The 18,368-nt window shown below is 48.4% G+C and overlaps 1 protein-coding gene and 1 long non-coding RNA gene across 2 annotated transcripts in view; one reads left to right on the top strand and one right to left on the bottom strand.

The window, feature by feature from the left end:
• Positions 1 to 8,442: 8,442 nt before the first annotated feature.
• The window catches only part of Znf697 (zinc finger protein 697), a 33,851-nt gene continuing 23,925 nt past the window's right edge, over positions 8,443 to 18,368 (bottom strand). The window contains exons 2-3 of the mRNA XM_059265949.1: positions 12,315 to 12,582; positions 8,443 to 9,881 (exon numbers count right to left, since the gene is read on the bottom strand). Coding sequence (XP_059121932.1) covers positions 8,443 to 9,881; positions 12,315 to 12,549 — 1,674 coding nt within the window. The 5' untranslated portion in view covers positions 12,550 to 12,582. The remainder of the gene's footprint in view (positions 9,882 to 12,314; positions 12,583 to 18,368) is intronic.
• LOC131913350 (uncharacterized) lies at positions 12,513 to 14,477 on the top strand. Its single transcript, XR_009379871.1, has 3 exons — positions 12,513 to 12,835; positions 13,201 to 13,357; positions 14,016 to 14,477. It is a non-coding gene; the product is annotated as an uncharacterized LOC131913350 (long non-coding RNA).

Below are 18,368 nucleotides of genomic sequence, written 5' to 3'. Positions count from 1 at the left end.
GCTGTCTGGTGTGACGCTCCACAATGGACTCTGACCCCACCTAGAATGCTACTTTGCCAGCCCTCAGCTAAGAAGAGAGTAGGTGAGGCCTTGCTTCCTGGGGGCCTCGAAGGCACTGGGCGACTAAAAGATGGTTTCCATGTTCTGCCTCCTCCAATAGTGAAGCTCGGTTTTCTCTTAAGTCCTGAATCTTTAAGTTGGAGTGTTGCATGAAAGCAAAGTGGCATGAGAATACAGTTTCCCACTTCTCCACCCCATTGGCATTCGCACCTATTAGTAAAGGGCCATCATACTCCTCCAAGGACTGTGAAGGGCCTGGGGCAAAGGGGAGCTCAGGAAAGCCAGTCCATGGTCTGATACGCAGACTCCTAAATGGTGGCACTGACTGCTCATGTCAGCAGGTCATGAGCTCTGGTCTTTCCTGGGTGAGACTGAAGCCCTCTGACCAGCACTAGACTGTCACAGAGGGGATAGCCAATAATGGTGGTATCTGCCTATCAAAGAGGTTCGTAGAAAGGCCAGAGTCTTGCTTGAGACACCTGCTAGTTATGGTGAAAATCTACCCTGCTCACCTCAATTAACTGATATCCAGATTTAGATAATGAAGTCACAAAAACCTCTCCAAGTTTAGTTAAAGCATGTCTAGCCTCAATTCATCAAACTTGAGAATTCCAAGGCGTGCAAAGTAATTCTGCATATGCAGAGGTTGCCCCATCAACATCTGGGCAACTCTACACCGATCCCAGGAAATGATTTCCTGATGTTGTTTGTTTTGCAGTCTTCCAATTGTTATTTGAAGCCTAAAATTTATGATACTCCATTACCATTCTCCTGAGTGATAGGATCACAAGTTTATGGCACCATACCTCGCTGGCCCTGCTGCCCTCCATTAAGAGAGGCTTACCTGTGGGTTGGGGATTAGTTCAGTTGGTACAGTGCTTGTTTAGGCTAGATGAAACCCTGGGTTCAATCACTAGCAGTGCATAAAATCAGATGTGATAGTATACAGCTGTCATCCCAGCACTTGGGAGCTGGAGGCCGGAAGAATCAGAAGTGCAAGGCCATCCTTTACTAGACTCACCCATGCCAAAGCTCTGGGTTTGATTTCCTTTTCCTGAGACGCTTGTGGACCAGTAGCTGCTCTGGTTAATGCTTCAAGCCAAGTCAGGCTTGGCGAGAAACCTAGCTCTCTTTGCCTTCCCATGGCCCTGTTGAGTAGGGAAAGGACTCTGGATCGTCTAAACAAGGAGGTCACTGTGAAACGCTGAAAGATCAGGTGACACATTCTCATAATTCTTTTTTTTCTGCTGCTTTCCAGGTATCTTCCCCAGGACCTGCTAAGTCAGTGTTTTGAGGTGGCTAGGCCCAGACGAGCTAAGGCAATGCTTCTCAACTTTCCTAACGCTGCAACTCTTCAATGCAGTTCTTCATGCTGTGGTGACCCCCAACCAGAAAATTATTTTCATCACTACTTTGTAACTGTAATTTTGCTGCTGTCAGGAATCACAAATAGCTGTGTTTTCCGATGTTTTTAGGTGACCCTGCCAAAGGTTGTTCAACCCCCAAGGGTGTCATGACCCACAGACTGAGAACCACTGAGCTAAGCCATTTTTAGCAAAAGTTCAGTCTAGCTGGTGAGGTCCCTTGGGTATTATCAATAATCATTCATTTGAATTATTGAGAATCAAAGCAAGAGAAATTCTGTTATGAGATTCAGGAGTACATATTATTGTCTCTTCCCTTCTCAATAACTAATTTTTCTTGAACCTTCCATCAAACCACACCAACACCACCACCACCACCACCACCACCACCACCACCACCACCACCACCACCACCACCACTACCATCGCTGTAGAGAGCCGTGCACGGCCGCGCCTCAAAGATGGCGCTGGCGTCCGGCTTCCACCTTCCCGATGGCGAGTGTTCTCTGGGATAAACAACTCCTTATTTGGCTTGGGCGTAGAATCTGGCTTGCTTGCGTATGTCTGACCCTATCGGCATTGCCCACGTAGCACTACGGGGTTGGTTGCCCAGTGGCTATAAAGGGCGTGGGCTGGCTTTCCCGGGGGTCAGAAGATTGTTCAAGGCTCCTGAATAAACGGCAGAAAGAAGAGCTCGGTGTTGTGTCTTCCTTGCTGGTCGAGGTGGTCGCAACAAGTGGTGGCCTGTACGGGGAACCTCAGCCTCTTCGTGGAGCTCAGAACTTTTTGCTGTCAGGGTGGTATACCGGTAAGTCCTCAGGTAATTTGGGGAACCGCAATAAAAGCGGATTTTGCTCTCATCTATAGATAAAGAGAGAGCGAGAAAACGTAGAGCCGCGACAAAAGCGGGCGGGAAAATTAAAGAAAGTGAAAGCAAGTGAAGGCAAAAGTGCTGCTAGTATCATGGGCGCAACTTCTTTGCACCCAATTTTTCTGGCTCTTAACGAGCTGTTCCTTTCAAAGAAATTAAAGATTAAGAAGAGTACTTTAGAAAGATTTCTAGAGGAATGTGATATAATGACACCCTGGTTCGCAGTTTCCGGAAGCCTCATGGTAGCTTCCTGGGAAAGGTTGGGCCGTGATCTAGATTTCGCTGCAGAACAAGGGATGCTTAAACATGGGGTTAGACCAGTTTGGAAATTAGTAAGAGGGTGTCTCGAAGGCCAGCGCTGCAGCGATGCGGTAGAAAATGGGCAGGCAGCCTTAGAAATGTTGCAGGAGGAAAGATCAGAAAAGGCTATGTCTGCTAAAGCAGCGTCTACCAGAAGTAAAACAAAAAAGGGGGAAGAAAAAACAAGGTTATATCCTGACCTTTCAGACCTAGAGCTTTCCGAGTCCCCTATCTCTTCCCCTGATTCTGATGAAGCTGATGTGCCTGATCCTGATAGCCCTGATTCTGACAAGCGTGCCAGCGGGAGCAGCTGAGGATCGACTACTCTGGGCTCTTATAAAAGCCTGGCCATACCCTTTACCCATAACATCACATTCTAGTGTATTGCTTTATTTTTGAGTTGACTTGCTGCAGGAGCAGAACCCAGATCCTGCGCAATGAGATCATTGCAGTCAACTCCACCCATGTGCACCTGGCCTCCGCTGCAGAAATGATGTCTTGGCTGCAAAATTCTATCACCTTTTTAAAGGAGTGGGCGGGATTAGGTGCCCTGGCAGGCCTACTGGTACTTGTCTCCCTGATGTGCCTGTGGTGCATTGTTCGTTTAAGGGTTTCTCAGCAGCGCAATGCAGCCATGATTATCCAAGCCTTTACAGCCATAGAGGCTGGACAGTCTCCCCAGGCCTGGCTGGCTGCATTAAAAGCTTGATCGCACAGGATGTGAGGCTAGTGCACTGCACTTGGGTCTAGCTGTATTGCAAAACCCAAGAAGAGCAAGTCTAATTGCATGTGGGTTGCTACCCTAATTCCCACCTATGTAAAAAAGGGTATTGGACGGGTCAAGTGTTCTCTGGGTGGATGACACCTGGACTAACACCAGTACAATGTCCAAGTTGTATTTTGGCAGAGATTAGACTTCTGCTCTTGCCTGCTGCTTAAAACAAAAAAGGGGGAACTGTAGAGAGCCGTGCACGGCCGCACCTCAAAGATGGCGCCGGCGTCCAGCTTCCGCCTTCCCAATGGCGGGTGTTCTCTGGGATAAACAACTCCTTATTTGGCTTGGGCATAGAATCTGGCTTGCTTGTGTATGTCTGACCCTATCGGCATTGTCCACGTGGCACTACGGGGTTGGTTGCCCAGTGGCTATAAAGGGCGTGGGCTGGCTTTCCCTGGGGTCAGAAGATTGTTCAAGGTTCTTGAATAAACGGCAGAAAGAAGAGCTCGGTGTTGTGTCTTCCTTGCTGGTCGAGGTGGTCGCAACACATCGCCACACTGATAAGAGTGAAAGCAGTTCTTTGGGAATGGAGAGCAGTGATAAACAACATGAAAACATCCCCCATTACTCCAAAGGCACAGTACTAGCCTCACTGTGCTGCACTGAGTCACTGCTAAGAATGTGCAAACTATTTGAACTTCAGCCATGAACTATTTCCAGGATGGTCGGAGATCCCCCCAATGTTCTAGTGCAGGACTCAGGCAACTCCAGCAATTGTGTATATGCATAAGCCCACGCCTTTTGGAGACCAGAAGATCATGAGTGAGTTCCAGACAGCCAACACTGAGGTATTTACACTGGTGGATTCAGGGTTTGCCTTGGTCAAATTCAAAGTGTGCCCTGGTTTTTCTCTCTGGAGTAAGAAAGTACAGACCTCATTTTTGTTTTACAGGAGCCCACAATTGAGAGGCTTTGGATATTTTAAAGAGCTGGAGATTTCAAAGTGTTTGAATATTTTACAGATGGTGGGGCTTTTAAAGTTATACTGTTTTATATAATGACATTAACAAGATCTTGGTAACAAACAATGGAGACAGCATTGGTTTAATAGCGGTGTATCTGTGTCAAGAACAAGGGGCCAATTGTGCTGGTTAGGTTGTTTCAGTTTGACACAAGATAGTCATCTGGGAAGAGGAAACCATGACTGAGAAAAATGCCTCCTCAAGATTGGCCAGTGGGCAAGTCTCTGAGGCATTTGCTTCATAATGATTGATGGTGGGAGGGAGCAACCCACGGTGCTTGGTGCCACCCTAGGGCAGGTGGTCCTGAGTTAAAAAGCAATTTAGGACAAGCAGAGCAAGCCAACACTGAGCAAGCAATGTTCCTCCACGGCCTCTGCTTCGGTTCCCACCTCTAGGTTCCTGCCCTGCCCTCCTTTCATGATGGACTGTGACTGGAAGAAGTCATGTAAACCCTTTCCTGCCCACACTGGTTTTGGTCACGGTGTTTTATCACAGCCATAGAAAGCAAACTAGGACGTGTGTGTGCATAAATACATACACAAATGAACAGGAACCAATTCTGAGTCAGTGCCTTACTACACAGATGAGGCTGGCCTCACACCAGCACCCATCCTGTTGCAGCCTCTTGCTGCATGCCCCCTACACCCCACTACACCCCCCTACACTCCACTAGACTGTGCTCTTAAAGGTAAGATAGCAAATATTTGAGGACTGTGGCCCATGTGGTCTCTGTCACAATTACTCAGCTTTCCATGAAAGTCTCCGTAGACAGTTTGGAAGCATGGCCGCCGAGGTGTAACTGTACTCCAGTAAAATTTCATTTACAAAGAGTCATATGTGAGACAGATAATAAAGAAGAATGATAAAAGACTGATAGAAATTTAATGACAAATATCCCACATTCGTTGCTGAACACCAGGATGCTGTCCAAGGGACCATCATTAAATAAAACAGCCTGAAAACGAGGCAATTCTCACATACACGAGCACACTCACACAGAATCTGGTACTCTTCGGATCATTAAATTACTTACTACTTTAACAAACAAATGTAAAATAGCACTACAATGAAATATGTGCACAAACTTCAGAAACACAGTTCAGATTGTCTATGAACATAGTTTTTTTTTTTTTATATTTTCACTTTTCACATATATACAGCCTCGAGACTGTAAAGACACCACGTGGCCCAAAGGGGCGCTTATCCTTCTTCCACCTCAGAACTAAGTCATTTAAGCCCATAAACTGCACCGAGTTTTGCTTAGTAAAGGACAGCAAAGGGAACCTGCTTTTGACCAAACGCCCCCGAAATAAACAGTACAAAGGCCTCCAACATCAGCAGTGAGTTGGAGGGAGGAATCCTTTCAAGCACGAACCGCAGTCACCAGGGTATCCTGGAGAAACACTATTATCCTAAGTCGGAAGACGAGAACTAACCATCTGGGTGCGTGGAATCTCACTTAATGCGGGTATGTTCCCTGAAGAAGTAAGAGAAAGGGAATCACATCTTATATACACCCCTGGAGTGGTACATGGTCAGTGCTGAAGGATTTGCTCAGCCAAGGGATAACAAAGGAGCTGAGGCTATTACCCATGGCAATGGAAAGAAGAGGAGAAGGCCAAAGATTTCTACTGCCATTACTTCACACCAGCTTGAAGATCCACTCCCCACTGAACCCACTCTCTAAAGCTGCTGAAATGCAGCACATCTCACAGCGGCTATACTGTGTGTAATGGTAACGACAGAAGGAAAAAAAACACAAAACAAAGCCCATCAAACACAAAGTGACCGGAAAATATATGAAGAATCAAAAGTCGGATGCAATTTCATTGGCACACACTTGAGAGAACTTAAAACAGCCAGAAGAGGTAGATGTGTACAAAATAATAATAATAATAATAATAATAATAATAATAATAATAATAATAATAATAAGCCGGTCATAGTGGCACTTGCCTCTAATCCTAGCACTTGGGGAGCAGAGGCAGGCAGATCTCTGAGTCCAAGGTCAGCCTGGTCTACATAGTGAGTTCTAGGACAGCCAGGGCTATGTAGAGAGACCTTGTCTCAAAAGAAAAAAAATTAAAGATCACTTACAGATTGGCTGTGTTGTTTTAAGTAGGTCTCATACACTTGGCATTCAGACTGCAAGAGTCAGAATAAATCATGGGCACAGACTTTGCACGTGTTAACTCTTCACTAAAAGAAAACTGGAAGAGAATTAGAGTTTTACAAAACTATCCGTAGTGTGAGTGTCTGATTTCCATCTGTGAACAACAATAAAGATTTAGTGGTCAAGATCAGCAGGCAACATACAAGCCTGGGTGTTCTCCAGATTTTTGAAGTGTACTTAAAATGACCAAAAAAAAAAACAAAAAAAAAACCATGCTTTCCTACAGCCCCCCAAAGAAAGATTATTACTAAAATATAAATGATCAAGTATAAATCACTAGCATTCACAGAAACTTCACTAAAACTGTAGAAACAATTGTATAGTTCCCCCCCCCCTTCAACTGTGTCCAACAGTTTGAGACTCCCATGAACAGTCTAGGGCGAAACACTTTCAGTGAAGAAAACTTCACCGCCTGCCACAACACTAACTTCTACAGGCTAATCTAGGGGAGGGATTTTCAGTGTAACCAAAACCTATACATGTCATTTGACTACAGCTCCCTCCTAGAAACAGAACATAGTGAGGACACTGTAATCAGGTGACAAAGGCCAGCTTTGTCAATAAGGACATCTTTGGTCCTTCTAGGCTTTATGTCTTCTGTCAAGCACAAGAATGCTCAGTGTTCTTACTGTATTATTTAAATCAGAGGACGTAAGTCATCCTAGCAACGGAGCTGAAGAACATAAAAGTCAGGCTCTACCATCCGCAGTCCTCAGCCTTCATTCAAGAGGCTTGCCACACTCCTACCCTAGACCTTCCCCAAGACAGAGTTCGTAATACTGATTTACCTCACAAGCACGTGAGAAACACTAGCAATCATTAGAAAGCATAAAACACTTTGAAAATACAAAAGTGCTAATTTTGGCATCTGTCTAACTAGAAAACATTCATTGTTTGTGCTATTTGGCAATTTTGCATTCCCACCTCTTCCTGTCCGTACCCTCCATGTGTAAATCCTTGCCTCTCATACGGAAGCGGAAAAAGGAAACCCCTGTCTGGACTAGATCCCTCATTAATTTGTGCAGAAGTTGGGGTTCTTGGAGTCAGGGCACACACATGCAAAGAAAGGCATCCCCATCTTGGGAACCCAGCTTTCTTGCGTTTTCCACAGAAAGCCAGCAAAACTGAGCGGGCTGACTTTTGTGAACAGGTTTCTCAGGCCGCTGCTGATGGTGGTCTTCAGTCCTCCTGAAGCCGGACTAAGACAGGGCAAGTCCTGACTTACACCCAGGTCAGGGTCATCCATCCACCTAGGCACCCGAGACCCAACAGGAAGAACCAAGTGCAGGATTTCCTAAGAAATCCGGGAACCAGTTATTAGTGGATTTCTAAACCCAAGGTTGCCCCTTGAAGTAATTGGGTTGCCCCTTGAAGTAATTGTGCAGTTTCTCTGCTCGACTTTCCCTGGATGTCTCAAAATAGCAGCTAACTGTGGCTCATGGGAAGGGAAGTGGATAGAAGCGACCTCTTCTATAGGGATGAGAAGGGTCTGGCTAGAGCTGAGGGTGAGAGGTGTCGCAGGCTTATTCCTACCCGCGCTTTACTGTACCCCCATAACTCTAAACCAGCCACCCCTCCCGGTTCCCACAAACACGAGAGCCCAACCCTCTCCACCCACATCCCCTTCCTGGGGGGGGGGGGGTCCTCCAAGCATCTGTTCACCCAAGCTCTTCACTCCTTACAGTGTGTATTTAAGTAAGCCATCAACTCAAGCACATCTCCTAAGAGTTACTTCCATGGAGGAGGTAGGCACCTCGAAATAACAACTCTTATTAACCGTCCCCTTGTGGGGGAGCAGGGGCAAACATTAAAAGTACCCCCCCCCGACACTCTCGGGCTGTCCCTCCCGTCCCTTCCCCCACATCTACAGGATCAGTAACCAAGCCATCTACTCCCAGCGCGCGGCCTCGTTTGGGACCCCACCCCACCCTCCGGCCCTAGCACACATGCAACTTCTGATGCTGCGCAAGGTGCGTCTTGTAGCGGAAGCCCTTGCCGCAGCCCGCGCACTTGTGGGGCTTGTTGCCGGTGTGGATGCGGCGGTGGCGGATGAGGTGGGAGCTCTGGATGAAGCTCTTGCCGCACTCGATGCACGTGTAGGGCTTCTCGCCCGTGTGCGTGCGCTGGTGCTGCGTGAGCGTGGAGAAGTCGCTGAAGCGCTTCTCGCACTGGCCGCAGCGGAACGGCTTCTCGCCCGTGTGCACGCGCAGGTGGTTGACGAGGTGCGAGTTGCGGCCGAAGCCCTTGCCACACTCGCGGCACACGTAGGGCCGCTCGCCCGAGTGCGTGCGCTTGTGCGTGAAGAGGTGCGAGCTGACGCTGAAGGTCTCCCCGCACTCGGAGCACATGTAGGGCTTCTCGCCCGTGTGCACGCGCTGGTGCTTCACCAGGTCCGAGCGCCAGCTGAAGCGCTTGCCGCACTCGCCGCAGCCGTGCGGCTTCTCGCCCGTGTGGATGCGCTGGTGGTTGGCCAGGTGCGAGCGGCGCACGAAACCCTTGCCGCACTCCCCGCACGCGAAGGGCCGCAGCGCCGCCGAGCCCGCGCCGCTGGCCGCCGCGTGCGCGCGCCGGTGGCTGAGCAAGTGCGAGCTGAGGCTGAAGGCCTCGCCGCACTCCGGGCACGGGTAGGGCTTCTCGCCCGTGTGCAGGCGCCGGTGCTTGAGCAGGTCGGCGCGCCAGCTGAAGCTCTTGCCGCAGTCGGCGCACAGGTTGGGCCGCTCGCCCGTGTGCAGCCGCAGGTGGTTGGTCAGGTAGGTGTTGCGGCTGAAGCCTTTGCCGCACTCCCCGCAGCGGAAGGGCTTCTCGCGGGGGGGCCGGGCCAGCGCGGGCCCCGCCCCGAAGCCGCCGGCCACGCCCATGCCCATCATCCCCACCACCCCACCGCACTCGGCCGCCAAGCCGAAGGGCTCCAGGCTGGCCACCGCGGCGGCCTCAGCCAGGCGGTGGATGCGCTGGTGCTGCAGAAAGGCGGCACCCGGACTGAAGCTCTCCCCGCAGTCCGGGCAGATGGTGGGCGCGTCCATGATGCTGGCCATCAGGCTGTCGAGTTCCCCGAGGTCCATGGCCATGGGGTGATGGAGCCGGTGGAAGCGGCGGTGGGCAGGTTTGTCACCTCGGTGTCGACCCCCCAGGGAGAGGTGACGCCTCCAGGGAAGCATTGGAGGAGGCAACTGCTCATCTGCCTCCATCAGCCCGTTCTCCCCAACGTTTTCCTCCTCTTCTTCTTCCAACTCCTCCTCCTCCTCTTCTCCGCGGGGACTCCGGGATATACTGTCAGATTCTGACAGGCCTGGGAACAGTGCTATGTCAGCCACACCAGGCTGGTCATCCTCTTCCTCACGGAGGACAGCCCCTTCTTCCTCACTCAGCAGCCCCTCTGCAACAGACAAGTTGGCAGTGGGGGTCAGGTAGACCTGGCGTGCAAAGGTATTCTAGGAGAACTGCCCTTCAAAGATTGTGAGCCAAGGAGTAATGCTCGTCCCGGGTACTCCCCAAAACCTCTCCACCCCAGTTCCCTAACCTCCTTATACTCCAGCCTCTTTCCCACTGGTCTCCTCCAAGTAAGACCTAAAGGACAGTGCACTCTGTGCCGCTGCCAACCAGTCTTTTGGCAGACCACATCTACTATACCCCAGGCTTTGTTTAGCTGAACCACTGGCAGGATGCAGATAGCCAGGTTTGTACCATATGGGAACTCAGGAGATAGAGTTCTGTCTCCAGAAAATGGAGAAAAAACTTTATTTGCTCAACCACACTTTGTAAAGTTAGAGCCTCAAAACACAAATCAGGTTAGTCATGAAAAGTAAAAGAGACCACTTGGCTGCATTAGGTCCAGAACTGATTTTAAAACAAAAACAAAAAACCATTTGGTCAATCTGGAACAGCTTGAGAGCATTTCCAACCTTTGACATTGCAACAACACCCTGTTACAGTCTACTAAAGTCTGTGCTCAAGAAGCAAACAGTCAAGTATTAAGGGGGAAAAAAATCAGGAAAGATAAGTTATTTCTAAAGTGCTGTGCAAGCACGAGGATCTGATTTTGATCCCCCCCCCCCCCGCAAAAAAAAAGCCAAGTGGGATGCATGGTGCTTGCAGTTCTAGTGGGGAGACAGACAGGCAGATCGCCCTGGCGCTTGCTGGCCAGCCAGCCTACCTTGGTGAGCTCTAGACCACAGAGACCCCCCACCTAAAAATTCAAGTTAGATGGCTGCTAAGGAACAATGCCTGAGGTTGACCTCTGGCTGACACATATAACAACCCATAGATGTACACACGCGCGCACACACACACACACACACACACACACACACACACTTTGGAGTTTTAATTACACTTACAATTTCATGAGGAGTAGCATTCACCGCTGTCCTCGGCAGCAGGTTGGTCACACTCATGAGCAAACTGAACTCAGCATTGGAAGATGGGTAAGGGATGGCAGACAGCCCAGAACTGGTAAGGACCAAGTTATAAACTGGTAGAGAATATCTACCTGTCAGTCTCTGGCTGCTTCCTCCTCAAACAGAGGGCACTTGAGGAAGTGAAGGCCACAGGCTTATATGCGCTGTGGAGGAGGGCAGCAGGGGACCTGGGACTTTGTCACAGGGAAAGAAATGTAACCACACAGTCCTGGCCATAGGGTGTTTCAGCTCTTTTCTGGCCCTGCTGTATACCCTGAACAGGACAAAGCAACCAGTGTCCAAAGACAGGAACAAGGAAGTGGCTAGAGACCCAGCATTTGCTTTCGGGTCAGAAATAGCAAGGGTGGTAACCAGGAACTTAGGCCCTTGGGTAACCAGCCTCGTGAACACAGGTCGGTCATTTAACTACTGACTTTGCTTATCAAGAGCGGGGATGATGATTTAACTAGAAACATCCATATACTTTGCCCAGCAGTGTGCTGTCACTTTTGAAAATTTTTAAAAAAACAGGTATTCATCTCTTATGTATGTATGTGAGTTTGTGCGTACCACATTCGTGCAGGTGCCTGCAGAGACCAGAAGAGGACATTGGATTCCCTGGAACTGATTCCAGGTGGTTGTGAGCCGACTGATATGGGTGCTTAGAACCAAACTCAGGTCTTCTGCAAGAGTAGTAAGTGCTCTTAACCACTGAGCCATCTTTCTAGGCTCCCAAGTCACTCTTTAAATCCAACATGTCAGGTCACTCCCCAACGTCTGTGAGGTAGCCCCCTCACCCCCACCCCCGGTTGTAGTGGGTAGCCATTCCAGCTTTGATCTGGAAGTTCCAACCCCCATTGAGACTTCGTCAACTGTCACGCCCACAAGGCAGGGCCGAGGGAGGTGCCTGGAGACCCGAGATCTGGATGGGCCAGCGCTCTCTCTCTGTTCTGGGACCCTGGATGGTGGAGGTGGGCCAAGCAGAGCTCCAGAGAACACCGCTGGACTGCGATAGACCTTCCCCAGACCCCGCGACCTACCTATCCCTTAATTTGTAAGTTACGCCATTAAATAAATCTCCTTTTAACTACGTGGAGTGGCCTTAATAATTTCACCAGTACCCGGTACTGCCTGTGATTCCACTGTAATGTTACAAGTAGTCATCTGTACCAAAGGGCAGCACCCATGAGTGACCCTTCACTTACCAGCGTGGCCTCAATGGTGGATGATATTAAAGAAAAAGATGCTCAGAGGACCGACATTAGGAGAGCCAAGGCAGTTGAGAATCCTGCTCAATGGTCTCTAGAGAGCCTTCCCCCTAGACTCACAGGGTGCCGGCCCTGATTGTATGACAGAGGCACCAAGTGTAAATGTGAGTGTGGTAACTTCCGTGGATACTCCAGTCTTCTCACCTGGACAGACAGTGGACACTATTTCCCTCTCTTGTGAGTCCCCTCTTAGATCGTCATCCCGTGGGTCGGAGTCCATCTCCAGGTGGCCCCTCTCTTCTGTGTGGCGTGGATTGGAGCCCATTCCTCTTTCTTCTGGGTCCCCTTCTCTGTCCTCAGAGTTCTCAAAGTCAGAACCCATACCTCTATCTTCGGAATTCTGGGGTTCACACACACCCTGATTATCTTCCTGTTCCATCCAGCAAGAAAAGGGTGAGGTAACCAAGGATATCTGCTCAGACAAAACGTGGAGAAAGAAAGGTTACATCAACCTGGATCTAACCCTTTACTACACATGGTCTTGATTTTCCCATCCAATGAAACAGCTGGAACTGTAAGTGCCAACAACCAATCTACTTACTCCCTACCACATGGACACTTAGGCTATAAACAGCTGTGTGAAGGGGGACATTTGGCTGGAGGAGGAAAAGGTGGCCACATCCTGAGACCACATGCCAACACTCCTGGGACCAAAACTAGATCAGGTCAGTCTGTGAAGTGTCTATGAAGTAAATGTCTGGGTATGAGTTTACACCTTAACATTGAAGTAAGCGTTGCTTTTTTTTTTTTTTTTTTTTTTTTTTTTTTACTTTTGCCTTATTTATTTCTGCAGTGCAGGGGATTGAACCTGGGACTGAAAGCACTCTACCACTGCGCGATCTCTCCAGCTACTTAGTTGTTATTTTTGGAACGAAGTCTTGCTAAGTTACCCAGGCTGGCCTTGAACTCATTCTGTATCCCCAGTAGGTCTTGAACTTCCCAACCTCTGCATCAGTCTCCTGAGTGGCTGGGGTTCTAGGACTGTGACATGTCTCTTTTCATTGTTTAAAATCCTTTCGTGTTTATTTAGCTTCCTGACTCTGTGCTCATGCCTTCGCCACACACTTTCACCATGAGGAAAGCAAGCTTGATCCGCAGCTGACACATTTAGCACACATGGAATCACCACAGGCCCTGTCCACCTGAGCACACACTGAATGTTTTTTTACAGCCTCCTTGGTATAAAGGTAAGCAATTCTCTTGCTAGGGGTTTGGGGGTAGAAAAGGCTATGATGGCATATTAAACCCTAGACCACTCTGGATAGTTCTAAACACTGTCCCCAGAGGAGGAAAAAACAAAAACAAAACATTTTACAGCTGGGGGGGAAAAAGTTAAAGCTGAAACAGAAAGAAAAGCCCTAATAACAATCCTAGTCTATGAAAACTCTAGTATAGACAGGGAGCCCATTGTGCTGTCTCAAACTCCCATGCTTTCCTCCTTTTCGTGAAGCCTGCCCTGCACAAGCCTGTAACATTCCTCCAGGTAGTTAGCTAATTATTGGAGGGCCTTTCTGGAGCCAGAAGGAAAGTACACTCAGTCCTCAAGAATAACAAACATCAATATGGCAACTGCTTATCTAAGACCGTGTCCTCAAAGGCACACTCAGCCTGGCTCTGTGGCAAGGATCTGCTGTACCTCTAGGAGAAGTAAGCCAAGGTGATTCAAGCTGTAGCAGCTTTGGTGGAAGCAAGAGGGCGAGATGCGAGGGCCTGCTGTGTCACAAGCCATCTCCACAGTCTAGCTACATACATTGCCATGTGTCAGTTATAGAACTTTACAAGGAATGTGTACCAGGGACAACCTGGCAGCCCTTCTACCAAAAAGCCCAACAAGTGAAATTACAGGGAGAAAACAACATCCGATTCCGAAGCCCTCTGTGGATATCAGGTTTGCATCTCAAACCCAAAGGGCCGCCTGTCAAGACTGGGCAACTGAGCCAGTAATAATTCCTTTCTGCTATCCATCACGCTTGCCGCTTAGCTCAAGGAAGCAAAGCCACATCCAGGTCAAGGATCCGGGTCTGTGATTTGAAGGATACCACTTCAACCGCTGCCTCAGCAATCCCAAACAGGACTGCAAGAGTAAAGCCGATAGACTGGCTCCCTTGCATCAGAAGAAGTGGGAGGGGCGGTGGCTGGAGATGTGGTGCAGTTTATAGAGTACTTGCCTGTCATACACAACACACACCCTGAGTTCAGTCCCAGGCACATAAAACCTGACGTGCCCGTGTGTCACTGTGATGCCAGCACTCAGAAGTCGGAGGCAGGAGGATCAGAAGCTCATACAGTGAGTCAGAGGGCAGCTGGGCTACAAAAAAATAAAGGATAAAATATAAAGAGCAAAAAAAAGGTACGGTGAGCAAGAATATCCATCCTTCGAGGCAACCCTGGTTTTGGCATGAGAGACCCTGCCTCAAAAAAATAAAGGATAAAATATAAAGAGCAAAAAAAAGGTACAGTGAGCAAGAATATTCATCCTTCCCTCCTCTACCGAGGCCCTCCCCGAGGCAACCCTGGTTTTGGCATGAAAAGCAGGAGTTATGGGTAGAGGAAATCCCTCCACTGGGTCAGGCTGGCCCAAGGCAAGTTGATTAACCTCTCCTAGTTTCAGCGTCTCATCAGTGGAAAGAGGGTATTGCTACTTAACCTTTCCACGGGGAGGGGGTCAGAAGGAAACTAATTAAATGGCACTTTGAAAAACACTGGAGAGAGTCGTTAATGCTTTGAGTTTCACTGCTGGGAAATGTGTGCATTATTCCTCTCAGCCATCTCAGCATACCTCTCACAGACACAGCGGCTGCTCTGTAATTTTGGTAGGCACACCAAAGAGCATCTTAGATCTTTCTCAATAACGATGAGAGCGTAAAGCTCGAGCCATTCCCTTAAAGGTCCTGGGGAAGCCGCTGTGTCTGAACTCAGTCAACAGTATCCTGCAGGACAGGTGGGTTCCTTTGGAAGGTAGCTCAGCTGCACTGCCCAGTCTCAAACAGATGTTTTAGGATAGAAGGAAGGGATATTATTACAGCCATGAACCTTCTCAGAAGCGTATTCCACACGAGGCTTCTGTCGCCAGTCACACTGCTCAGCACTCTTTAGCCTTCTGAAGGTCGGTGGGACTGAATGGACAAGGACATCCCTAGAGTCTGCACACACAATACAGCTGAAGGTGGAGTGTGGAGAGGCAAGAGGAGGCTTGCAAATGTGGCATGCTGGTTTGCTAGAAGGGGAAGGGTTTAAAAGGAGAATGGATCAATGTTTTCTAACAGTCTGAAGGCAGCAAGAGGAAAGGTATCAATCAGTAAGCACATCACCAGAAACTCCCCCAACTAAAGGCCAGTGACTGCAGTCCGCCTCCCTGAAGGCTGGAGCATGGCAGTCCAGCCTGGAAGCTTCTTGGAACCAGAAGGCGCTCTGACTGGCGACTTCCTGTACGCCCAGAGAACAGATCAAATGCAGTAGCACCGTTTTTCTAACTTTAAAGAGGGCCAGAATCCAAGTTCCCCCACTGAGGCCTGGCATCTGGATTCACAGTACTGCCACGCTGAATCAAGACAGGCTCTGAGCTCCGAAAGGAATCCTTCCTGATCCTCACCTCACAGGGAGGGAGGTTTGGGAATGCTCTGGAAAGGAAGAGAGCCCCTATGACCCAAAGTGGCCATGTTCACATATTTGTTTAAAAATGCCTGTTATCAGGAGACTAGAAGTCTGTGCCTGCTGCCCCTCCTCACCCCCCCAACACATACACACACACACACACACACACACACACACACACACACACACACCTGCAATAACAGATTTCATTCCACTGGCACCAGCTCATCCTAGATTGTAGGCAATGGTAAAAGCTATGTAGAGGTAAGGATAGGTGGTCAGGATATGTTAATTGGTTAAAAGGCCACAACTGGTTTTAAAATATCTTGTTTTCATTAATATAGACACAGTAGCATATACCTTAACACATACGTGCAGGCTCAGGAAGGAAGGCCAGGAGATCATTACTAAAATGTCAACTATTTCAAGGTCACTTCTTGGAGGCTTCTGGCTTTTAACTCTTATCTTACCAAAATCCAATGATGGAGGCTATTTCCAACTGCACAGACCAGAAACAAGAACAGAAGAGATTACACTAAGATCCTACACACGGTGAACGGCAGCACAGGGCTGGACCTTCTCGGACAGCTTCTGGTGCTGTGGGACATGTTGGACAATTATGTATGTGTCTGCATTTCCTACAGTAAACATGTATTCCTTTTTGAACAGGGAAAGACAGCTACCTTTATTTTCAGTATGACCAAATATGTTAAAGAAAAACCCGCAATTATTCTGAAAGCAACAGAAAGACAAGCAGAGCAGCTGTGATTCCGTCATCCTGAAGACTTAATTTTCAGAAGTGCTGTCTACTCACTGTGGGGCAACCAAAGCGTCTATTCTGGCACATTTTGTTCCAACACCTTTCCTACTCATTCTCAAAAACTAGCAACATTTTTTTTTTTTTAGGCTCAGCCAGGGTTGGATAATGAGTAGGCTGCAGCAGCATGGCAGAGGGATGGCTTTGTAGCCAGACTGACCCATGCTTGAATTGTCTGCTCTTAACCGGCTACATGACTTTGTGTGAGTCACATGACCTTGTAGGAGCTCTAATTCTGCATCCACGAAAACAAGGATGCTGCCACTCACATACAGGCTGAGAGCCTGTGAAATTACATTTGTTAACAGTGATGACACATTAGGTACAGAGTGAATAGACTTCATAATTACTTTATTATGAAGTTCCAGGTCAACGTCTTGATTTAAACAATTGCTCAGTAAACTAAGGTCACTATCCACAGCTATGTTCCCTGGGAAAAGCCTTTTTCAGCTTCGAGTAAAACTTCCCTCAACCTTGCTGCTGTTAATAAACAACTCACCCACGTGAAGACAAGAATCAAGGAGGGGGCGGTTGCTTGAGGGAGCTGGAGGCTGGGTAAAAAGTTGGTAGTTGCTAAACACCCATTGTAAGCACAGAACATGGGTCTAAATCTGAGGGAGGAGTAGCAAACCCCAGTTCACACCATGTCTAAGGGAGCCTGCTCCCCCGTGTAAGAACAGACAGAAGTCTAATAAGGGAAAGGAACAGAGTAAAGGGAATGGTCTAGCAGGAAAAATTAATTCCACATTTAGTTCTAGCGGCTCCACAGAGGCAAAGGAGCAGCAAGTGCTGACGGGACAGGGTTCAGGGTGCAGCCAGTCCCGCCACTGTGCTGTGTGTCCTCTCCTGGCTTCTTCTCAACAAGAATTGGAATGTTCGGGGTGGGGTTTGGTGAAGGTGGAGAGATGGCTCAGCAATTAAGAGCACCGGCTGCTCTTCTAGAAGACACAGGTTCAATTCCCAGAACCCACATGGCAGCTCACAACTACAGTTCTAGGGGATCTGACACCTTCACACAGACTTACATGCCATAAAAATAAATAAATCATTTTTTTTAAAAAGGAAATTAAATGTGCCTGGGTCCTTGATAAACAGGTGAGTTGATCCAGAAGGCACTAAGTTAGTTTTACTAGACAATTTCAGCTCCACCTTATCACCTCACAGCACCCCAAACATGTCTCCACTACCACCTTCATACTGCCTCTCTCTTAAAGACCGGGGAGGGGCTGGGCACATCCCTAACAATGCTCAGATCCAAGTTTCTAGAATTTATACATGTTCATGTCCTTTGCTCCTCCGCCATGGCCCCAACTTAAAAAGAATGTTTATATCCTAAAAGTAAGCAGAAAAATGCTCGAGAGCTTCTAGACAAACCCAACTTCATCTCACAGATGTCTGAAATGTCCAGTCAGTGCATCTGGAAGACGCTGCCGCAGAATGGAGGAGAATGTAACCCGGTAACTTTTGGGTGTTCTATTGTTGTTAGTTAACAATATGGTCTCTAGCCCAGGCTGGCCTTGAACTTCCTGCATAGCTAAAGAAAAAAAAATCCCTGAATTTCTGATCCTGAGATTACAGGCACTATCATGCCAGGCTTATACGGTGCTGAAGACCACACCCAGGAGCTCAAGCATGCTTCGCAAGCCCTCAGTCGACTAAGGTGCATCCTCTGCCCACAAAGTATCCCTTAAAAAAGAAAGAGGAGAGGGATGGAGCAAAAGGGAGAGGAAGCCAGGAGCAAGGCGGAAATCAGACTTGGACCTGGGTTCACCGACATATTTAGCCCC

The sequence above is a fragment of the Peromyscus eremicus genome, chromosome 6 (assembly GCF_949786415.1).
Source record: "Peromyscus eremicus chromosome 6, PerEre_H2_v1, whole genome shotgun sequence".
Lineage (NCBI taxonomy): Eukaryota > Metazoa > Chordata > Mammalia > Rodentia > Cricetidae > Peromyscus > Peromyscus eremicus.
Note: the sequence above shows the minus strand (reverse complement) of the source record. Positions and strands in the feature narration are given on the sequence as shown.